At 36.6% G+C, this 17,989-nt stretch overlaps 3 protein-coding genes across 5 annotated transcripts; all 3 read left to right on the top strand.

Moving 5' to 3' along the window:
- The first annotated feature begins 2,866 nt into the window (after nucleotides 1-2,866).
- Nucleotides 2,867-3,684, top strand: LOC133861711 (F-box protein SNE). Its single transcript, XM_062297506.1, has one exon. It carries the CDS (start codon nucleotides 3,053-3,055, stop codon nucleotides 3,491-3,493), a length of 441 nt encoding a protein of 146 aa, XP_062153490.1. The 5' UTR covers nucleotides 2,867-3,052; the 3' UTR covers nucleotides 3,494-3,684.
- Nucleotides 3,685-8,064: 4,380 nt separating this feature from the next.
- LOC133860924 (uncharacterized) lies at nucleotides 8,065-11,800 on the top strand. 3 transcript variants are annotated; one of them, XM_062296594.1, is made up of 2 exons: nucleotides 8,065-8,487; nucleotides 9,211-11,800. In XM_062296594.1, exon 2 carries the CDS (start codon nucleotides 9,323-9,325, stop codon nucleotides 11,441-11,443), a length of 2,121 nt encoding a protein of 706 aa, XP_062152578.1. In that variant the 5' UTR covers nucleotides 8,065-8,487; nucleotides 9,211-9,322; the 3' UTR covers nucleotides 11,444-11,800. The 3 variants fall into 3 exon arrangements, with proteins under 3 accessions (XP_062152578.1, XP_062152580.1, XP_062152579.1); XM_062296596.1 differs by having other exon boundaries at nucleotides 9,198-11,800; XM_062296595.1 differs by having other exon boundaries at nucleotides 9,148-11,800.
- A 979-nt stretch (nucleotides 11,801-12,779) lies between these two features.
- LOC133859537 (uncharacterized) lies at nucleotides 12,780-16,811 on the top strand. Its single transcript, XM_062294961.1, is given in 6 exon segments — nucleotides 12,780-12,950; nucleotides 12,952-13,013; nucleotides 13,183-13,253; nucleotides 13,418-13,498; nucleotides 14,137-14,180; nucleotides 16,375-16,811. Coding segments are annotated over 6 exon segments (456 nt in total). The 5' UTR covers nucleotides 12,780-12,852; the 3' UTR covers nucleotides 16,475-16,811.
- Nucleotides 16,812-17,989: the final 1,178 nt, after the last annotated feature.

Genomic DNA, 17,989 nt, shown 5'->3' with positions numbered 1-17,989 from the left:
GAAAAAAACCGCCCAGAATTTGCGTTTTTTTTTTTTTTTTTTTTTTTTTTTTTTTTGTAGTGATTTATTGATTCTATTATCTTATCATGATCGATCAGAGTAGTACATTATGATTGATTAGACGTTCGATCGAACATTCACTATGTCAAATTTGATAGATCAAACTCTATCATGATTGATTGAACTAATGCACTAGGATCGACCTGGTGTTCGATCCATCGAAGTAATGCACTAGGGCCGATAAGATCTTTTATCGATCATGTTATCCTATCATGATCAATTGGACTAACACATTATGATCGATCAGACGTTTGATCGAACCTTCACTAAGTTGAATTTGATCGATCGAACTCTATCATGATTAATCAGACTAATGCAATAGGTTCTATCGGATCTTCTATCGATCATATTATCCTACCATGATTGATCAGACTAGTACATTATGATTGATTAAACATTCAATCAAACCTTCTCTATGTCAAATTTGATAGATCAAACGCTATCACGATTAATCGGACTAATGCACTAGGATCAATCTAATGTTCAATCCATCAAAATAATGCATTAGGATCAATTGGATATTCTATCGATCATATTATCCTATCATGATCGATCGAACTAGTACACTAGGATAGATCAGAAGTTTAATTGAACCTTCACAATGTCAAATTTGATTGATCGGATGTTCGATCGATCGAAGTAATGCACTAGGATCAATCGGATCTGATAAGCGCTTAATGTTGCACATTCAAACCCTTTAACTCGAATTTTTTTAGCCCTTTAACTCGCATTTATTAAATGTTATTTTCCCAGTCAACTATTAGCGACGACTAAAATGTCGCTGCTAATAGTAGATTATTAGCGGCGACATTGAAACATTTCAAAGTAAAAAAGAATTGTCACAAAAGCTACACCACTAGCATATCCCACTCTCTATCTCTCTTCTTTAAAATTATATTTTTATTGATAAGGTTGATGTGGTAGTTCTAATCAACCTTTAATTTTTTATTTTTTATTTTAAAAAAAAAAATAAAATAATGATTGATTCAAAGGTTAGTTGTACGGCCACGTCCGTCAACATTTTGAAATAATTATGAAAAAAAACAAATATAAATTTTAGCCTTACTCAATAACTTATAAAAATGGTTAACCTATTATGCGCACTTCACACCAAAAAGGTTGAAATGAAAGTCGTTGGGGGGAGTGAGTGAAATTGTGAAAATTCTTTGCCAAACTTTACGGGTTTCTTGTTGTAATCTTTCAATAATGGAATTCTGCTCGATCAGCAAAAGAAAGAATAGGGAACAGTGCTTCCTCTCTCTCACATGAGTCCAACAAACAAGTCCAACACAATACAAAACAACTCTCCGTGACACACTCTAAACTACTGCAGAAGCTTTTGGAAATTAAATCTAATGTCAAATCGAACCCCTGTGTCTTAATACATCATATTATATTGCGTGCTTTCTGTTTCAACGTACTTGGGGGTTTCCTTTCTTTGCCAAACTCCAACTCCATGAGACAACTGAATACCTACTGCCTCACCATCGTATCAACCCGGCCTCTTCCTTTTTCTTTGGTTTGGTCATTGGTTCCGACGACAGAAAAAGTTTTCCTAATCTGATGCAGTATTTTTTTTGTTATTAATTACGTTTGAACCACAAGCAAATTAGAATTGATTTTAGTGACTTAAGTACGTACAGAATTATAACAAACAAAAATATTATTTGGTAGACTGAACGAACGTAATACGACTCTTAATTATAAAAATTAGGTATTGATTATTCTTTTTTATGAGCCCTTATTACTTTAGTAAAAGTTGATTTGCACTGTTATGTCATTCAAGTTGTATAGCAATTTAGTCTATTAAATAGCATTATTCTATAACAAATGCTAAGATTATTTAGTGATATCCCCATCAAATGTAAGGTTCAAATTTCTTTGGGTGCAAATTAACAATTTCTTATGGTGACACCCATCAATGAAGCCAAAGTTTTATCTGATCCGTGTGAAAAAGGTGTTTTGCACGGGTCTGAAATTTCATAGACAATAATGGATTCACAAATTAAAGTATATATCCATGCCTTCTAAGAGTCCTCGTCATTTAAAACAAAAAAAAAAAAGAAAAAAAAAAGTTTTTAAAATTATATTTTGCTACACAGACTAGATATTTGGGGTTGAACAAAGTTTAAATGATAGATTTAACATGATATAAAGGACTTTTTGGAAGAAAATTTGAATCTACAGGTCAATCAAATTGTTATAATATTAATTAAATAATTAAAGTTAAACCACGTTTCATCTATCCAAGCTAGAGCCTAATTAATTAGCTGTGTTTTAAATAAATATCACATATATATATATATCCTAGGCCTGTATAGAATCAAGTAGGTAGATAGATATGGTCCACCACGCAGGTTAGGGTAAACATGCATGATGACAACATAGACTTTCAGACCACCCATGCACGGCTAAAACTATGCACTCCCCAAAGATAATGTGATTCCACAACGGCCCTAAAACGAAAGTCTTTGAAACAAGCAAACAAGAGGAAAAACCCAAACCAAACAAAAACAACAAACAACAAATCTGCTTAGCCCCAAGACAATATTTAAAAACAAAAGAAAAAAGAAAAAGCCTTGCATTGGTTCCAGTTCTTTGCCTTGGCCCCTTCCCTTTGGCCCCTTCTCCATCTCCCCTCGATCCCCACACACTGCCTCATCACGGTCTCACCCCCCCCCCCCCCCCCCCCCCCCTCTCTCTCTCTCCCTAGATCTCACACACACTGACACACAACACAATCAAAAACTCCTTTCATTATTTGTTTATAATAAAGGATGAAGAAAATATTTAGAAAACTCAGCTCTCTCTCTCTCTCTCTCGTCAAATCCTTCAAACCCCACTTTTTACTCCTGCAAAATACAAACACCCTACACATTACTCCTATATATAACACAATACAATACCCTCTCACAGCTCTCTCTCTCTCAACTTGAACACAGTAGTGCACCAGCAACCCCAGCCTGGCCATAGCCACCGCCAAACCGAAGCCATGCAGCAAAAGAAAGCAGAGGAGAAAGAGAAAAAACCCAAGTTCTGCATAAACGACCACACCGACATCCTCACTGAGATCCTGAAACGCCTCGACGGGCCGTCCCTCGGCGTCGCTGCCTGCGTTTGCCGACTCTGGAGCGCCATTGCCCGCAACGACTCCCTCTGGGAGCACCTCTGCTTCCGCCACGTAGCCTCTCCGGCCCCCTCCTCCGTGCGACCCGTCGTTCTGGCCCTCGGAGGCTACAAGCGCCTCTACATGGTCTGCGTCCGACCCGTCCTGAGTCGACTCGGCCACTCGGACCTTGTCAGACGCCGTTTCTGGACTCGCGACGAGGTGCAACTCTCGCTCTCTTTGTTCTGCGTCGACTACTACGAGCGGAGACTCGGTGGTGCGTCCGCATCGTCCCTCATGTTCCTCTGCAAGCCCGTGAACGTTTGATTTGTTTACTTTTTAGCACTTTGATCACTAGTTATTAATTAGTCTAGTATGAATCAATAAACCAAGAAAAGGAAATTTATTTATTACATTAATTATTTATTAGTATTATTTTTCCTTAGATTCAGTATTTGTAATTTTTTTTTTTCTCTGGAATTAATGTGAAAAATAATTTATTTTGAGATGTAATACATTTATATGGACACGATTGTGGAACATTTGCAAAATTAGCTGTCTTTGATAGTGAAGGTTCATTGTGCCAACACGAGTAAAATTCTCTTTCCTTTTGTCTCTATAAGCCCGTATGAACTTTGTCTTAATTAGTTGGTCCCATGAAAGAAAAATTGGGAAATGAAATAGTATTAAATAATATTTTCCCTCAAAATTGATTGATTGATTTATTTATTTATTTTTTTGTAAATACCAAAATTGATTTATATTTATAGCGGTTGAGCAGATCAAATGTTGTTCTTAATTGCTTGTCATATACAACAACAATATTCAAGTCATTGAGTTGAATTTTTTTGTTATCTAACTTTACAGTAAAAGTTAAAAGTAATTTTTGAATGTTTTAGATATTTTATGTTTTGAGCTATTTGTTAATTTTATTTTTTATTTTTTAAAAAAGTTTTTCTTTAAATTAGAAAAGTCCATTAGACTATACACGTATTTCTCACCTACATTTTTAATTTTTAATTTTTGAAGTGACTTTTACATTTTTAATTAGGTTGCCGTTTGAATTCCTGTGTTGTAGTTAGAGTTTAGGTTGAGGGTCATTTTCCATATATTATTTCTTTGTTACTTTGACCTAGATATGTTAATTTAACATCAATATAATTATTATTATTATCATAAAGTCACTATTAACCATTTGGAAGGGCTCATGAACTCTCAACCTCACGACCAAGAATAGAGGAATCACACTTACAGAAGGATAAAAAAAGAAAAAGATAAAAAGAAATAGAGGAATCACATGAAAAGCTAGCCCCTTCTGGATGCTACTTGGGTCAGAGGATAGTTTTTTATATATATATATATATAAAACGTCTTCTCTCTTCTGCTCTTTTGTTTCTTCTGCTTTTGTTATAACTATTTACGTCTCCAGTGTCAAAGTGAGTTAGATTTTGTGCAGTAAGAAATCAGATCTATATGGACCTCGAAATGCTGCTCGGGATTGGACATGCCAGATGCAAGTGGTCCAACATGCATCCTATCATTGACTCATTATGTTAAGATCCACACCCGAGTAATTTGCTCTTCAAATTGCTAATCAGAAAGACTTATGAGCATATGTACAAACAAAAAACGGGTAATTTTAATTTCTTTTTGGACAATTAGGTTCATATTAACTCTCTCAAAATTACTATCAATTCAGACAATAAATTTCTCGAAGATCTGTGTCTATATTTCAAACCTGAGCCACAGGTTTTGCCTTTTGGTTGTAACACGTTTCCAGGTTGATGATATTTGATTACTTTTAGGAGGCAGATTTATTCACACAACTTATTGCCTCTGCACTAGGAATCGTGCATGTTATCTAATAAGCTTTCTCTTCGCCTGATAATGATTTGATGACATGTTGTACGATGAGATAATGGTGTGAAGAAATTCCTCGATCTCTTTTCATCCATACAATATGACTTAGTGCGGCACTGGCCTCATGTAATGATCCCAAATTAGCACATCACAAGAAAATTCGGATCAGCTGCAATGAAAATGGGACAGGAACTTCGGTTTCCATCCCGTCCGGATATATAGCACTTGAGCACGTGTTCGAACTGTCTGAATATTTGTCCGAACAAATTGGAACGACCCAAATACCCTTTCACCGTGCCTTAAACAACTCTCATTGCAGGAGATTCCCATCCGATTCTTGACCTAACTTACATAGGCACAAAACAAGCTAAAAGATTTGGGTGGAAGACATCAGAACGACCTACTTTAGCACATCCCGGACTCTATTCTTTGCTTAGTCCACACTCCACAAGATACAAATTAAATTACAGAGGATAAAACAAATGTAGCAGAATCCTATGAGGGTCTTTAATTAAAGTAAAATAAAAAAAGAATAGAAACTCTTTTGTTGCTTGAAAATAAAATATGGAAGCACGTGCACTTTAAAGTGTGTATACACATTTTCTGAACCTAATTGTAGCATACATACCACCTCCATGACGCCACTAATTCTCAAAAGATGACCAAAATTTAGGCATGTTAAGAGTTTACATTGTCAATTTATATTTGGATTGTAGGTTTTATAATTCGTGAGCAAATTCTTTCCTTAAATGTGCATTTTTGTCGAAGAGTAAGATTTATGCTTCGTTTGTTTCGGTGTAAAATAGTTTCCATCGTAAAATAGTTTCAGGGAAGTCATTTTTCAGAAAAATATTTTCCGTCGAAATCATTTTTCGGTGTTTGGTGCGTACGAAAAATTACAAATATTTTTTATATTTTAATTTAATCATATTAATTTTAAAAAATTAAATTTTATTCACAAAATAAAAAATATTAATATAAAATAATATAAAAATATTTTTTTGATATTTGGCATATACATATTCCGGTAGAAGTTGCCGGAATCCGGCACAAAACGGCCGGATCCCGACCCGTCCAGGATTCCGGCCAGATGGCCGGATCCGGGCCGGGATCCAGCGAGATAGCCAGAGATCCAACCGCTCTGGCCAGAATCTGGCATGGTATCCCCGGAATCCGGCGACATCTGCCGGACGTCGCCGGATTCCGGCTTAATTTGTTGAATTCCGGCACCAACTGGAGTCGGAATTTGACTTGTCGAAATTCGGCAATAGTCAACTGCTTGAACGTAAAGGTCAACTGCGTTGTTTAAAAAAGAGTCGACTGCATCTACCATCTACGGAAAATGATTTACGCTTTTAAAAATCGTAAATCACTTTCCGAAATTTATTAAGTATTTTTGGTTAAACGAAAATCATTTTCCAGTTGACCATTATTTTCGCCCCTACCAAACACCGAAAAATTCAGAAACAATTTTCCAAAAATCATTTTACGCCGAAACAAACGGAGCATTAATGAACTTTATCTTGGTATCAAAGCTTCAGGGCCTTGGACAATGTTGGGTCTTCCCTTCCATTGTACACATGTTTGAACAATAGTGTCACACGTAAGGGGACGTGTTTAGAGTCCCACATTGTAAATGTATACCTGAATTATTGGCTTTATAAGCCTTGAGCAAACCTATAGTAAATATAAAATATCAAACAAATATTCTCAAGGCCGGTTGCACTTAAACTTCTATATTTATCATATAATTGTAGTATAGAAAGAAAGCCGAGATTCACCACATTGTATCTCTCCAAAAATTTATGGATCAACCTAGTGAAGGTACTACATTGCATCATCTCGATCCTTGGTCTAGCTAAACAGGTAAGTATGTATAGAATCGATCACTCTTAACAGTGTTTATGGAGATCAACATTAATTTGTTGGAGCCCTATTTTTTAAAGGTATTGAAATTCTACAAAAGTTTACAAAAGTACAAACTACTACCTTCACTTCTACTTTCACTATAGGGTAAACTAAGATGCATTCCTATCTCCTAGCTTTTTTTGTTCTTGTTCATGTGACTAGACAGTAGAAATGACCCCTCTTGATAGTTCTTGTTTTTACTATAACGTACAGTACTCTAGGCTACATCAAAGGTCAGCTTATTTAGAGCAGATTGGAAATTTTGTTGAGAGAAGTTCCAAATTCTGCTGCAATTATATATCCACTCAGTCAACTTCAAAAACAACCCATAAAATGAAGACTCACAAAACTATTCGACCATTGGACAATATCACAAGAATGATATTGTCCTTTTGAAGTGCCTATCTTCTTTTTCAATAGTTTCATTTTCACTATCATTTACCACGTTTATTGTGTGGGAGGAGTTAGAAGATGAAATATCATTTACCAATCAATTAATTTAAGACTAATTTCTGTATATATTGAAAGGTCACTCATAGATATTACCTAAAATTTAAGCTCTTTGAAAGAATGTTGTTATTACAATGGCCAATTTTCATCTTTCCTTTCCACACAATAACAAGTTCACTCTAGGTGACTAACTTATGACCACTCACATGAAACCCTACTTTGAATTAAAGCCTATAATTCATTCCATTGGACATCCAAACATGCTCAAAATATTAAAATTTTCGATCAGTAAATGTGGCTATCCTCTTCTTGTATACATAAAAAATAAAAATAAATAAATAAATAAATAAAAAGAGGAAAAAGAAAAAGAAAAAGAGAAATTGCCTTTTCTTTTTGTATTTTGGGAAGTAGACCTTACCTTTTTCTAATAAAACACTCTCTTTTCTTTTCTTTTTCCTTTTTTTTTTTAATTTTTTATTTTTATAAGTAAACACTCTCTTTTCTAAAATAAGCAGGTAGATAATTAAATAAATGAAAGGATAATCAAAGTCCACTTCTACCCACTACCAAACACACAACAATTTTTATTTATTTATTTATTTTATTTTATTTTTTTTAAAAAAAAAAAGAAAGAAAGGGAGAAAACTCCATGCCCACAACGCACCACAGCGCACATTAGCACCACCCCACCATTAAGTCCCCATTAACACACCGTTTACTCCCACTGAAAAATCACCACTTTTATTATTACCCACTAAAATCACTTATTCCCCTACACTACATTTTCCGATCGCCGATCCGACGGTACTTCCTACTCGTCGCCGGAACCGGATTCACCCTCCGACCCGGATCCGAAACCCCATCAACCCGGTCCCCCCAGCTCCAATTTTTCTATTACACAAAACCCTAACCTGTCCCATTTGGTACACTCCACTTTGTGTGTCTGTGTATAAAATAAAAAGGGGGTTTCTCTGTATCTGTGTGAGTGTGTTTGGTACAGTGAGATTCACAAGCAGCTCATCTTGATTTTTGCTTTTGCTCGAGCTCCCAAGTACACGTGGCGATCTGGGTCGGCTTCGCCTCCAATTGTTGCTCAAATCTCAGTGAGTTTTTAAAATTTTATTTTTTATTTTTAACTTTTTTATCTTTAATTTTTGTGCTAATTGTTACTGTAGGTTTTAATTTTGTATTTAGTTTTTGTTTTTTGAGCTAAACATGGGTTCAATATGTAGTTTTCTAGGGTTTTTTCGGGTGTTGAATTCTGATCGATGTGCATTGAATCTGGGTGGATTAAGTTGGATTCGGGTCTTGATTTAGAGAATTGAACTGGTTCTTTTGCTTTTTGGCGGGTTTTAAGAAATGGGTTTTCGGATTTTGGAGCTAAGAGTGTTTGGTAGGTGAAAAAATTGAGGAAAGTGAATGAAAATGAGATTTCGAAGATGTTTTACTTTAATGTTGTACGCATGCTAAGAAAATGAGTAAGTCAGCTCTGGAAAATGATTGTAGAGTGTTTAATTTAGTTGATCAATTCATTTCCTTGGGTCAAAGAATTAAATATTTAAGGGTTCGATTTGATCTTTCTTTTTCTTTTTTTTTCTTTTTTTTTCCTCAGGTTTTTCAGTAGTTAAACAAAGCGTAAGTTTTAAGTTGAGATCTAAATTTATTGGTATGAATTGAAATCGTAAGAAATTGTCTCCAAATTATTGTCTTGGTTTTTTCAAAATGAACAATGTATATCTTGATAGACTGAAATTCTAATGTAGATAACGGTATGTCAGAAGCTTCATATCAACCGAAACCTGAACATCTTTAGCCATTATTTGCAGACATAAAATTGATGTCACATACGAGAACTCAGCTTTGCGTTCAGTTAAGTATGTCGAGCTGGTCATAGCTTTTGTTTCAAGAGTTTGGTTTTGAAGTAATTTGAGTTCCTACATGGAAGCAAACCTAGAGGAGGCTCTTAAAGCCAAAGAGATAGCCGAGAAGCGATTTGTGGAGAAAGACTTTGCAGGTGCGAAGAATTATGCATTAAAGGCTAAAGCACTGTATCCAGCACTGGAGGGTATATCTCAAATGGTTACCACATTTGAAGTTTATACTGCTTCTGAGGCTAAATGTAATGGTGAAGTGGATTATTATTCAATTCTTGGATTGAAACCTTTTGCTGATAAAGATGCAGTAAAGAAACAGTACAAGAAGATGGCAGTGTTGCTCCACCCTGATAAGAACAAATGTGTGGGAGCTGATGGGGCATTCAGACTTGTTTCCGAAGCGTGGACGTTATTCTCTGATAGTACTAAGAGAAGCTCTTATGATATGAAGAGAAACAAGCAATTATCTTCTGGGGTTAACCAGACAAATTTGTCTTCTGTTCATGCTACAGGGGTTACAGGTTTTAACAACTGTTCCAATTCGTCGAATTCTCATGGTAGACTTGACACTTTCTGGACTGTTTGTACCTCTTGTAAGGTTCAGTATGAATATCTGCGGAAGTATGTGAATAAGAGACTTTCTTGTAAGAATTGTCGTGGTATCTTCATTGCTGTGGAAACTGGGACAGCCCCAGCAAATGGTTCTTTCCCTTATTGTCCTTGGTCACATGTGCCTGGTAATGGGTATGGAAGTCATGGATTCGATGGGGTTACTTATATTCCAGCGAATACTACCTATGTTACAGGAAATGGGGTCTCAGGATTTCATTCTGGACATGGATATGAATATGTTTCAAATGTGTCGTTCCAATGGAGCTCTTTCTCTGGAACTTCTGCTGGAATTGTGGGTCCTAATGGACCATCTACCATATCCACTGATGTCTATCAGGCTAATGGAAATGTTAATAGCGCAAGAGCCAAGGCTAAATCAGGAGCCAGCAGAAAACATGTGACGGAAAATGCTGTTGCTAATATTAATTCACCCACTGGCTGCAGTGAACCTCCAGTATCCAAGGCTGGTAGATCCGAAAAGAAAAGGAAGGTGATCATGGGAACCAATGTTAGAAATGGGTATGAAGACAAGGGATCAAAATCTGCTTCAGAAGCAAGATTGGCTGATGGAAATGCAAGTAATGGACATGATCCCAAGCTTAGTAATCCAAGTGAACTTCCAAGTAGACGTTCTGTTGCACCTGCATTTGATGCTAGAAAGTTGTTGATTGAAAAGGCGAGGACAGAAATTCGGAAGAAATTGGAAGAGATGAAGTTGGTGTCAGAGGCAGCTGCTGCGGTTAAGCAGAATGCAAAAGCACAGGCGGGACTTGATCAATCGGGAGGAACTGGAGAGGCACCTAAAATAGCAGATTTGCGTGCTTCTGGTCATCAATTAGAGCCAAATAAAACCCGACCAATCTCACTTGCAGTCCCTGACCCGGATTTCCATGATTTTGACAAAGATAGATCAGAGGAATGCTTCAAGCCAAAACAAATATGGGCATTATATGATGAAGAAGATGGTATGCCTCGCTTGTACTGTCTGATACGCGAGGTCATCTCCGTCGAACCATTCAAGATTCATATCACTTACTTGAACTCTAAAACTGATAGTGAGTTTGGGACAGTGAACTGGCTGGATTGTGGGTTTACCAAATCATGTGGAAATTTCAGAGCATGGAACTCAGATGTTGTTGACCAAGTTAACGTTTTCTCTCATGTTCTTAGCCGGGAAAAAGCTGGTAGGGGAGGCTGTGTTCGATTATACCCCAGAAGTGGAGATATTTGGGCTGTATACCGGAATTGGTCACGAGATTGGAACAGATCAACCCCAGATGAAGTGAGGTACAAGTATGAAATGGTGGAGGTTCTTGATGATTACTCTGAAGAGCTTGGTGTTTGTGTAGCTCCCCTTGTCAAGTTGGCTGGATTCAAGACAGTATATCGAAGGAATACAGACAAAAATGCCATTCGATGGATCCCACGAAGAGAGATGCTACGCTTTTCACACCAGGTGCCATCTTGTCCACTCAAGGAAGAAGGAAGTAATTTGCCAGATAAGTGTTGGGATTTGGACCCGGCTGCAACTCCAGACGAGCTGCTTCATGTTGCTACAGACGCAGGCACATAATATACTATTCATGCGGGAAAGGAAGATCAGTTTGGAGTTCGTTTTAGCATTCTTTAGACAAATTTAGATTTAACTGTACAAATATGTCTCTCTCTCACACCTTGGTTAGAGGCCAATGTAACATTAACCCCATATGGTTTTAGGGGGTGCAGTGTTTACGGAGTGAAACTTGTGTCTAGAATATTGTTAAAATTCTAATTGCTGTTGTTTACAGACATTTCTATTCAATGATAGCCGTAACACCTAATGACAAATGAGTAGTCCTGGCAGATCAAGAACTCTACACATTGCATTGTGTAAGAATTGCAAGGGTGAATGCAATAAAATCTTCTACAGCACAACTAATTAGAGATGGTAGCAATTTGAGTTTGCTTGTTTGATTTGGGTCATATTTTACATATGTCAAATCTTAACTTGAGCAATTTAATGAAACAGGTTCAACTTTTTAATCCAAATTTGTTAATTTCTTTCGTGTTGAGTTCACTGGTCATGTCAAAAATTACTAGTCTTTGCGTTGTGTGTCGGGTTTAAATAGTGTCAAAACACGTGTATAAAACTATATAGGTCAATTTTAACTCGACCTATTTAAGTAAATGAGTCAGACCACTCAACTTAAACTTGTTTATTTTGTATCAGAACCTAACGCTCCTAGATCTTTTAGATTAATAGCAAGGCCTTTAACAATTAGTATTAGAGCAAATACCAGTATACCATATTATATTAGAAAAGGAGCGACATAAATTGGATTAAAATGTTTCGATATATACATAAAAAAAGATAAATGACTAATATCCAATATCGATAGAATATACCACCGTAAAAATCAGATTTGCAAGCGTGATAGAATATTATGATCTTAAGGGTTAAGAAATTAATCAAACTAGTATTCAACAGTCTATTAGTACATGCATGGAAATGAGGATTCCATTTTCTCCTTGCATAATTTGTTCTTTTAAGAAATGAATTCTTGAATATCTTTCCAAAAATCTGAGGCAGATAGCAAGCAAATCTTCTGGGGACTTTCGAGGACGATATTATTGAAATAAAAACTGCACAAACAGAGTTTTCTTTTAAATTGAGTCGGAAGAAGTTCCTCCAACTCAGTTATAAAAATGATATATTTTCATTAAGCATGTGAAAAATACATAATTTTTTAATAATAAAGAGAAAGTTAGAATGAATTTTATTAAAAAAATATGCATCTCACGTGTTATTAAAACAATAAACACGTCATTTTTATACATAAAGTTCAAAGAAATTCTTCCAAACTGCTTTATTCAAACTTCATGCGGAACGTCCAACAGCAAATGACTACTGCATCAGGCCGTCAGCCCCAAAAGATACATCTGAGCTACAAGTCGTTTAACGCCGGCGAATTAGACGAACCCTTAAAATGACTCTTTCTTTCTATGTTATCAAACTACGTCGTTAGGAGAACTTTGGCCGTGCGTGAGGGAGTGTCCGAAGAACCCAAGCGGAACCGGAAAACTCATAGCGAAGCAAAGCAAGCGGGTGAAGAAGATTAATCAAATGAATCCTCAACTCTGGCACAAAGTTGCTGCGCTCTCTGGTAATACCACTACTACCTTCTTTCTCTCTCTCTCTTCCATACTTTGATTTGTGTGTGTATGTGTTTTTTTTTTTTTTTGGGTAGAATTTGGGTGATAAATACATACATTTATTGGTTTGTGCTGATGGATTTATCTGAGAAGACCCTGTTGTTTGATTGAGTGAAACAGGAATGGCAGCTCTTGGTTTGGGCACGTATGGTGCTCATGGCTTCAAGCCCAAAAACCCAACTTACAAAGAGGTCATTTTTGCTCTTTCTGTTGCTTTCTTGTTTTTAAATTTCATTACCCATTTTGATTTCAGTCCAATTTCATGGTAGATTTTGGTTACCCTTTATTCTTAGGTGTTTTGTTTATTCTACTCTGGTTTTGATAGTTTAGTTTGTTGTGCTTGAATGTTGAGAAGGTCTGGCAAACAGCTTCTCTTTACCATTTGGTTCACACTGCTGCTTTGGTTGCTGCCCCAATTACCAAGCACCCGAACATTGTGAGTTTCCCATTCCCAGTTAAATGAGTTAATATCTCATTGTTTTGCTTTTTATTTTTTGAAGTATTTGATTAGGACAAGTGACTTGCAAGTATTGTTTGCTTTTCTGGTCCAAAATATAACCAATCATTTGGATTTGGATCCAAATATTTGTCAATTGTAGATATTACAATTCTTATTGTCCTGCTTGACCTGAGTCCTGAGTACAATCTTAACCATGTGTATATAAGCTTTTGAGCACACTCCCTTGCAAACCGGTTTTCAAGGTTCTTCGTAAGGTTTGTATCATTTGGTATCAGAGCAAGCATCACGTCAAGGGTTCGAGTCACGGAGGGGGCAACCTACGGGATAGAGTGAGCCCTCGTGGATGTCCGAATCAGAAGCGTGATGATATGTTACGATCCTAAGTACTTCACATGGCTTAATTACAATCTTAACCACGTGTATATAAACTCTTGGGTGCTCTCTCCTTGCAAGCCGGTTTTCAAGGATGAGTTCTATCTGATTTTTGTATTAGTAGACTATGCAAATTTTGTTACATAGTATTTCGCTTACATTTTGTATCTGGTGTATATAAATAGTGTTTGTGCATAAAAGTCTAAGTGGTTTAATTTTGTTTCTCTTGTTGGCTGTTTCAGTTTGGAGGCCTTTTGACAACTGGAATTCTTGCATTCTCTGGAACGTAAGTGCCAATTTCTACCCTTTGATACTCACATATGATGAAATGGATTTGTTTTCATTCAGACAAATCATACTTTCATTAAGGATACTTGCCAGTGGAATCACAAATCTAGTTATGTAGTATAAATCCCTTTGGCCTTCTCTAGGTTAATGATGCTACAAATTGGGGAAAAGGCCAGTTCGATCCTACTTAAGACGGAAGGTTTGTAGATCTGACATCCCAGAGAGGACTTGTTTTGAGACGACTCTTGATAGTTTTTCATATTAACACGCCATCATTATTAAGCAGAATTTTTTCTACTGTGATTAGTGTTTTTTTTTTTTTTTTTTTGGGGGGGGGGGGGGGGGGAGGGGGTGGGTTACGGGTGGAGAAAACCTTATGAACATCTTACTTTTATCGTGACAAAATACTGCATGTGTAAATAGGAAACTTCTGTTGATGTCTTTTATTGAAATAAATGGAGGGTAGTACAAGTTCTTCAGTTGTATCACAAGCAGACATGATGTATGAGTCAATTTGGAGAAGCATAGGATCCAAATGCCTTGGTGTAACTTAACATCATTTGACTTAAACAACAGTATATAGATCCTGATGCAGATTGCATCACAGAAATTACGTGTGTCTTCGCGTGATCAAATAGTCACATTAAAGGGGTCTTTAATGTGACTATTTGATGATGTTCAACCTAGTTGTATATCACATGTTGAGTGGAAAGTTTTGGCTCCCTATGTTGCATTCGTTCATCATGTAACAACCTTGCAACTATATATGCCTCGTCTCCAGCAGTAGAGGGATCTTGTTTATGATAAATGGTAGTGGGTTTGCTGTGTTAGGTTTTGTGTTGGGATAATTCTGTGTCAAAACAAGTTGGTGTAATTCTAGGTTGGTTAGGCTAAGTTGGTACTCAAAATGGAATACTGAAACTTGGTCAAAGTTGGAGAACCGAATGGCTCAGTTGGAGTTCCGGTTGGTGGACGTCCGAACAAGGTACTTTTGTAAGGATCAAGTTGTTCAATGGCAGAATGCTTCGGTTGCACTTCCGTTCTGAAGACTTTTGAATGAGCCCATCAAAAAACTCGTTCTTACTTCCAGAACATATCGGTTGGTATGGAGGGTGCACAGCGTTTGAACGAGAGGCTTTAGTGAAATAATGAACGTTTCATACCTGCATAGTCGGACAGCATAACTCCAAAGCTGTCACAGAGTTGCTCAGTTGAACTCATGGTTGGTCTCAATCCGAACACAAGAAGAATTGCAACTTGAGGGATGCTCAGTCGGATTCAATTGTTCAAACAGAAGAAGGATTGAATACAAGCAGAGTTGCTCGGTTGGACCAGGGGTTGGACCACGTACGAACGCCTCTAGCTTGTAGACTGTGGAAACCCTAAGACATTTATCCATTCAAACGCCGCCTTCAAAAATTTATTTTTTCAATAACCCACTTGCACGAAAAGACTCTGTTCCCATGGTTTATATAAACCTTAGAGTGCACGATTTTTCAGCGACCTTGTGTGCCATTATTTTGTGTTCTTGGAGAGAATTTTAGAACTTCTATGCCTTTATTCTAATACCTCTCACTGATCTTTGTTTCAACTGTTCAATCATGGAAACAAACCTACAACCACCGGAGTTCCAAGATGTAAGAGGAAGCTTAATAGAAGATTGACTAGAGTATTAGAGCTATTACGGTAGAGACAAACGGGTCGTTTATTGAGGTACAATTTAGGTTTTACTACAAAAGTTTTATAAGTATAACTGATTGTAATTAATCTTCTATTGTGGATAAGTTTTCTGGATTTGGCTGCCTCGAAGTGGTTTTACTTTTTAAGAGTTCTTCAAAAGGTTTTCACTATGTCACCAAAATCCATGTGTTTGATTTGTTTTATGCTTTGGTTGATTTTGGTGATATTATATGTGGTTCTTAATTTTAATTTGCTGATATTTGTTGTGCTTGAATTGAAAACACCTATTCACTCCCCTCTAGGTATTGTTTGGAGTCGTTAGGCGTAATTTCATGTTGAAATTAAAACTGATTACAAATCAAATTTGAAGCCGATGACTAAAGGGAGGGGTTCTGCTGTTGTTTTAGAATTGTTTATTCAAATGTCTGTTTTATGGAAACAATCGTTCATACTGACTCGATATGATTTAAAGGTCAATGTTGATTGTTGGAAAACGCCTTGGGATTTTGTAGGTGTTATACTGTAGCATTCCTCGAGGACAGAAAGTATTCTACCTTAGCTCCATTTGGTGGCTTTGCATTTATTGCTGCTTGGGCAAGCTTGCTTTTCTAAGGATTCAAAGTTCCTTAGATGGTACCATCGCTTAAGATGCTGCACTTATGATTTCATGCGTCTCTGAGATCTTGGAGAACATAACTCCCACATGCACTTTAGTTACTGTTGAACTTTTTTGTCATATACCTCCTTCCTGATTGTCCTGTCAATGTTTGTTGATGTAAAGATCAATGTACTTATTCTGCTACTCAGTTTCTATTTCGGACAAAGATCCAGTGCAATACCCCTATCCTATTGCATTTGCATAGATCCTTATCCTTCTATTTCATATCTTGTACTTGGGATATTGGAAATATATAATAAATAGATAGTACGTTTCTCAGTTTCTGCATAACTCTCTTTGTCCTTACTTGGAAGAAAGTGAAGATCAGCTAATCTAATTTATCAAAAGTTAGAACAGATACTAGTTTATTTGTTTATGTATATCTATAGCTATATTTGAGAAACCAAATTGCCACTAATTGTAAGAGCACCAGCTCTTAGGTTGTGAATATATGATGACCATGCCTGAAAGCCCAAAATCCCATTCACAGAGGGCTCATCTGTTCAGTCTCATTCCAGTTTCATTGGACAAATGTTCCGTCTGTTCCCCATTTATCACTTCAGTTTCTATGATTTGATTTTGATATATTTGTTGTGGCATAGAATGGGAAATTTTGCCACACAACATCCTGAGCTCCTCTCACTTTATGTTGAAATTATTTTGTTTCAGCTTCATAATGTGTCTTTTTTTTTTTTCTTTTCAGTTTCTATGATTTGATTTTGATATATTTGTTGTCACAAAATGATAATGCTTCCAGTGTAATAAGTAGAGCGATTCATCTAACAAGATTACGCAGAAGCTAGTTGGCGTTGCGATGAACTTTCCAAGAGACTAACCAAGAACAAGATTTTCAGGACTGGCGAATTTCCGATTATCGGAAGGGAGTTCAATCTCCACAGCATGTTGATCTTCGAAACTCCCCTTCCATATTGTGTACTCATGACGACACCTTTTAAGGCATGATAACATCGACTCAACAATAACGTAGAACGCATCCTAGCCTTCAGGCCTCAACATATCCTATTGTCCTCAACGCTCTTCTCCATTACCAAATTTTCAACTCACCAAGCTGTGACCTCTCTTTCTCTCTCTACCAGGAGCCAACTTGGTCAATGGAAAAGTAACTTTTCTTGTAGATCGTAAATAAGAGTGTTGTTAGGAGTACTATAACTATTAATACAAGTCTTTTACACAGTAATGTGGCAATCCACCACAGCCACTTACCATGTCATGCATGAAACAATTAAATTTGATTGTTTCTGACACGATAGTTTCATGCGGACTGTCACGAAAGTTCGTAAGTTCACGTCAATTATTAGACAATTAAATTGTAGTAAAAACTGTAATTTTCCAAATGTTTTCCCCGTAACCAAACATAGTCTAGCTTTGAAATTAAGTTTTGCAAAAACAAGGATTCAGGAAATCAGAGAGCGAGGAGGATCACATTGTCATTATCACAGGCTCACAGG

Source organism: Alnus glutinosa, chromosome 2, assembly GCF_958979055.1.
Source record: "Alnus glutinosa chromosome 2, dhAlnGlut1.1, whole genome shotgun sequence".
Classification (NCBI taxonomy): Eukaryota; Viridiplantae; Streptophyta; class Magnoliopsida; order Fagales; family Betulaceae; genus Alnus; species Alnus glutinosa.
This window is presented reverse-complemented; position numbering and strand designations above follow the sequence as displayed.

Bases quoted from the DNA above. Each gene is read 5' to 3' on its own strand.
- LOC133861711 (XM_062297506.1), top strand. From the start codon at position 3,053: ATGCAGCAAAAGAAAGCAGAGGAGAAAGAGAAAAAACCCAAGTTCTGC.
- LOC133860924 (XM_062296594.1), top strand. From the start codon at position 9,323: ATGGAAGCAAACCTAGAGGAGGCTCTTAAAGCCAAAGAGATAGCCGAG.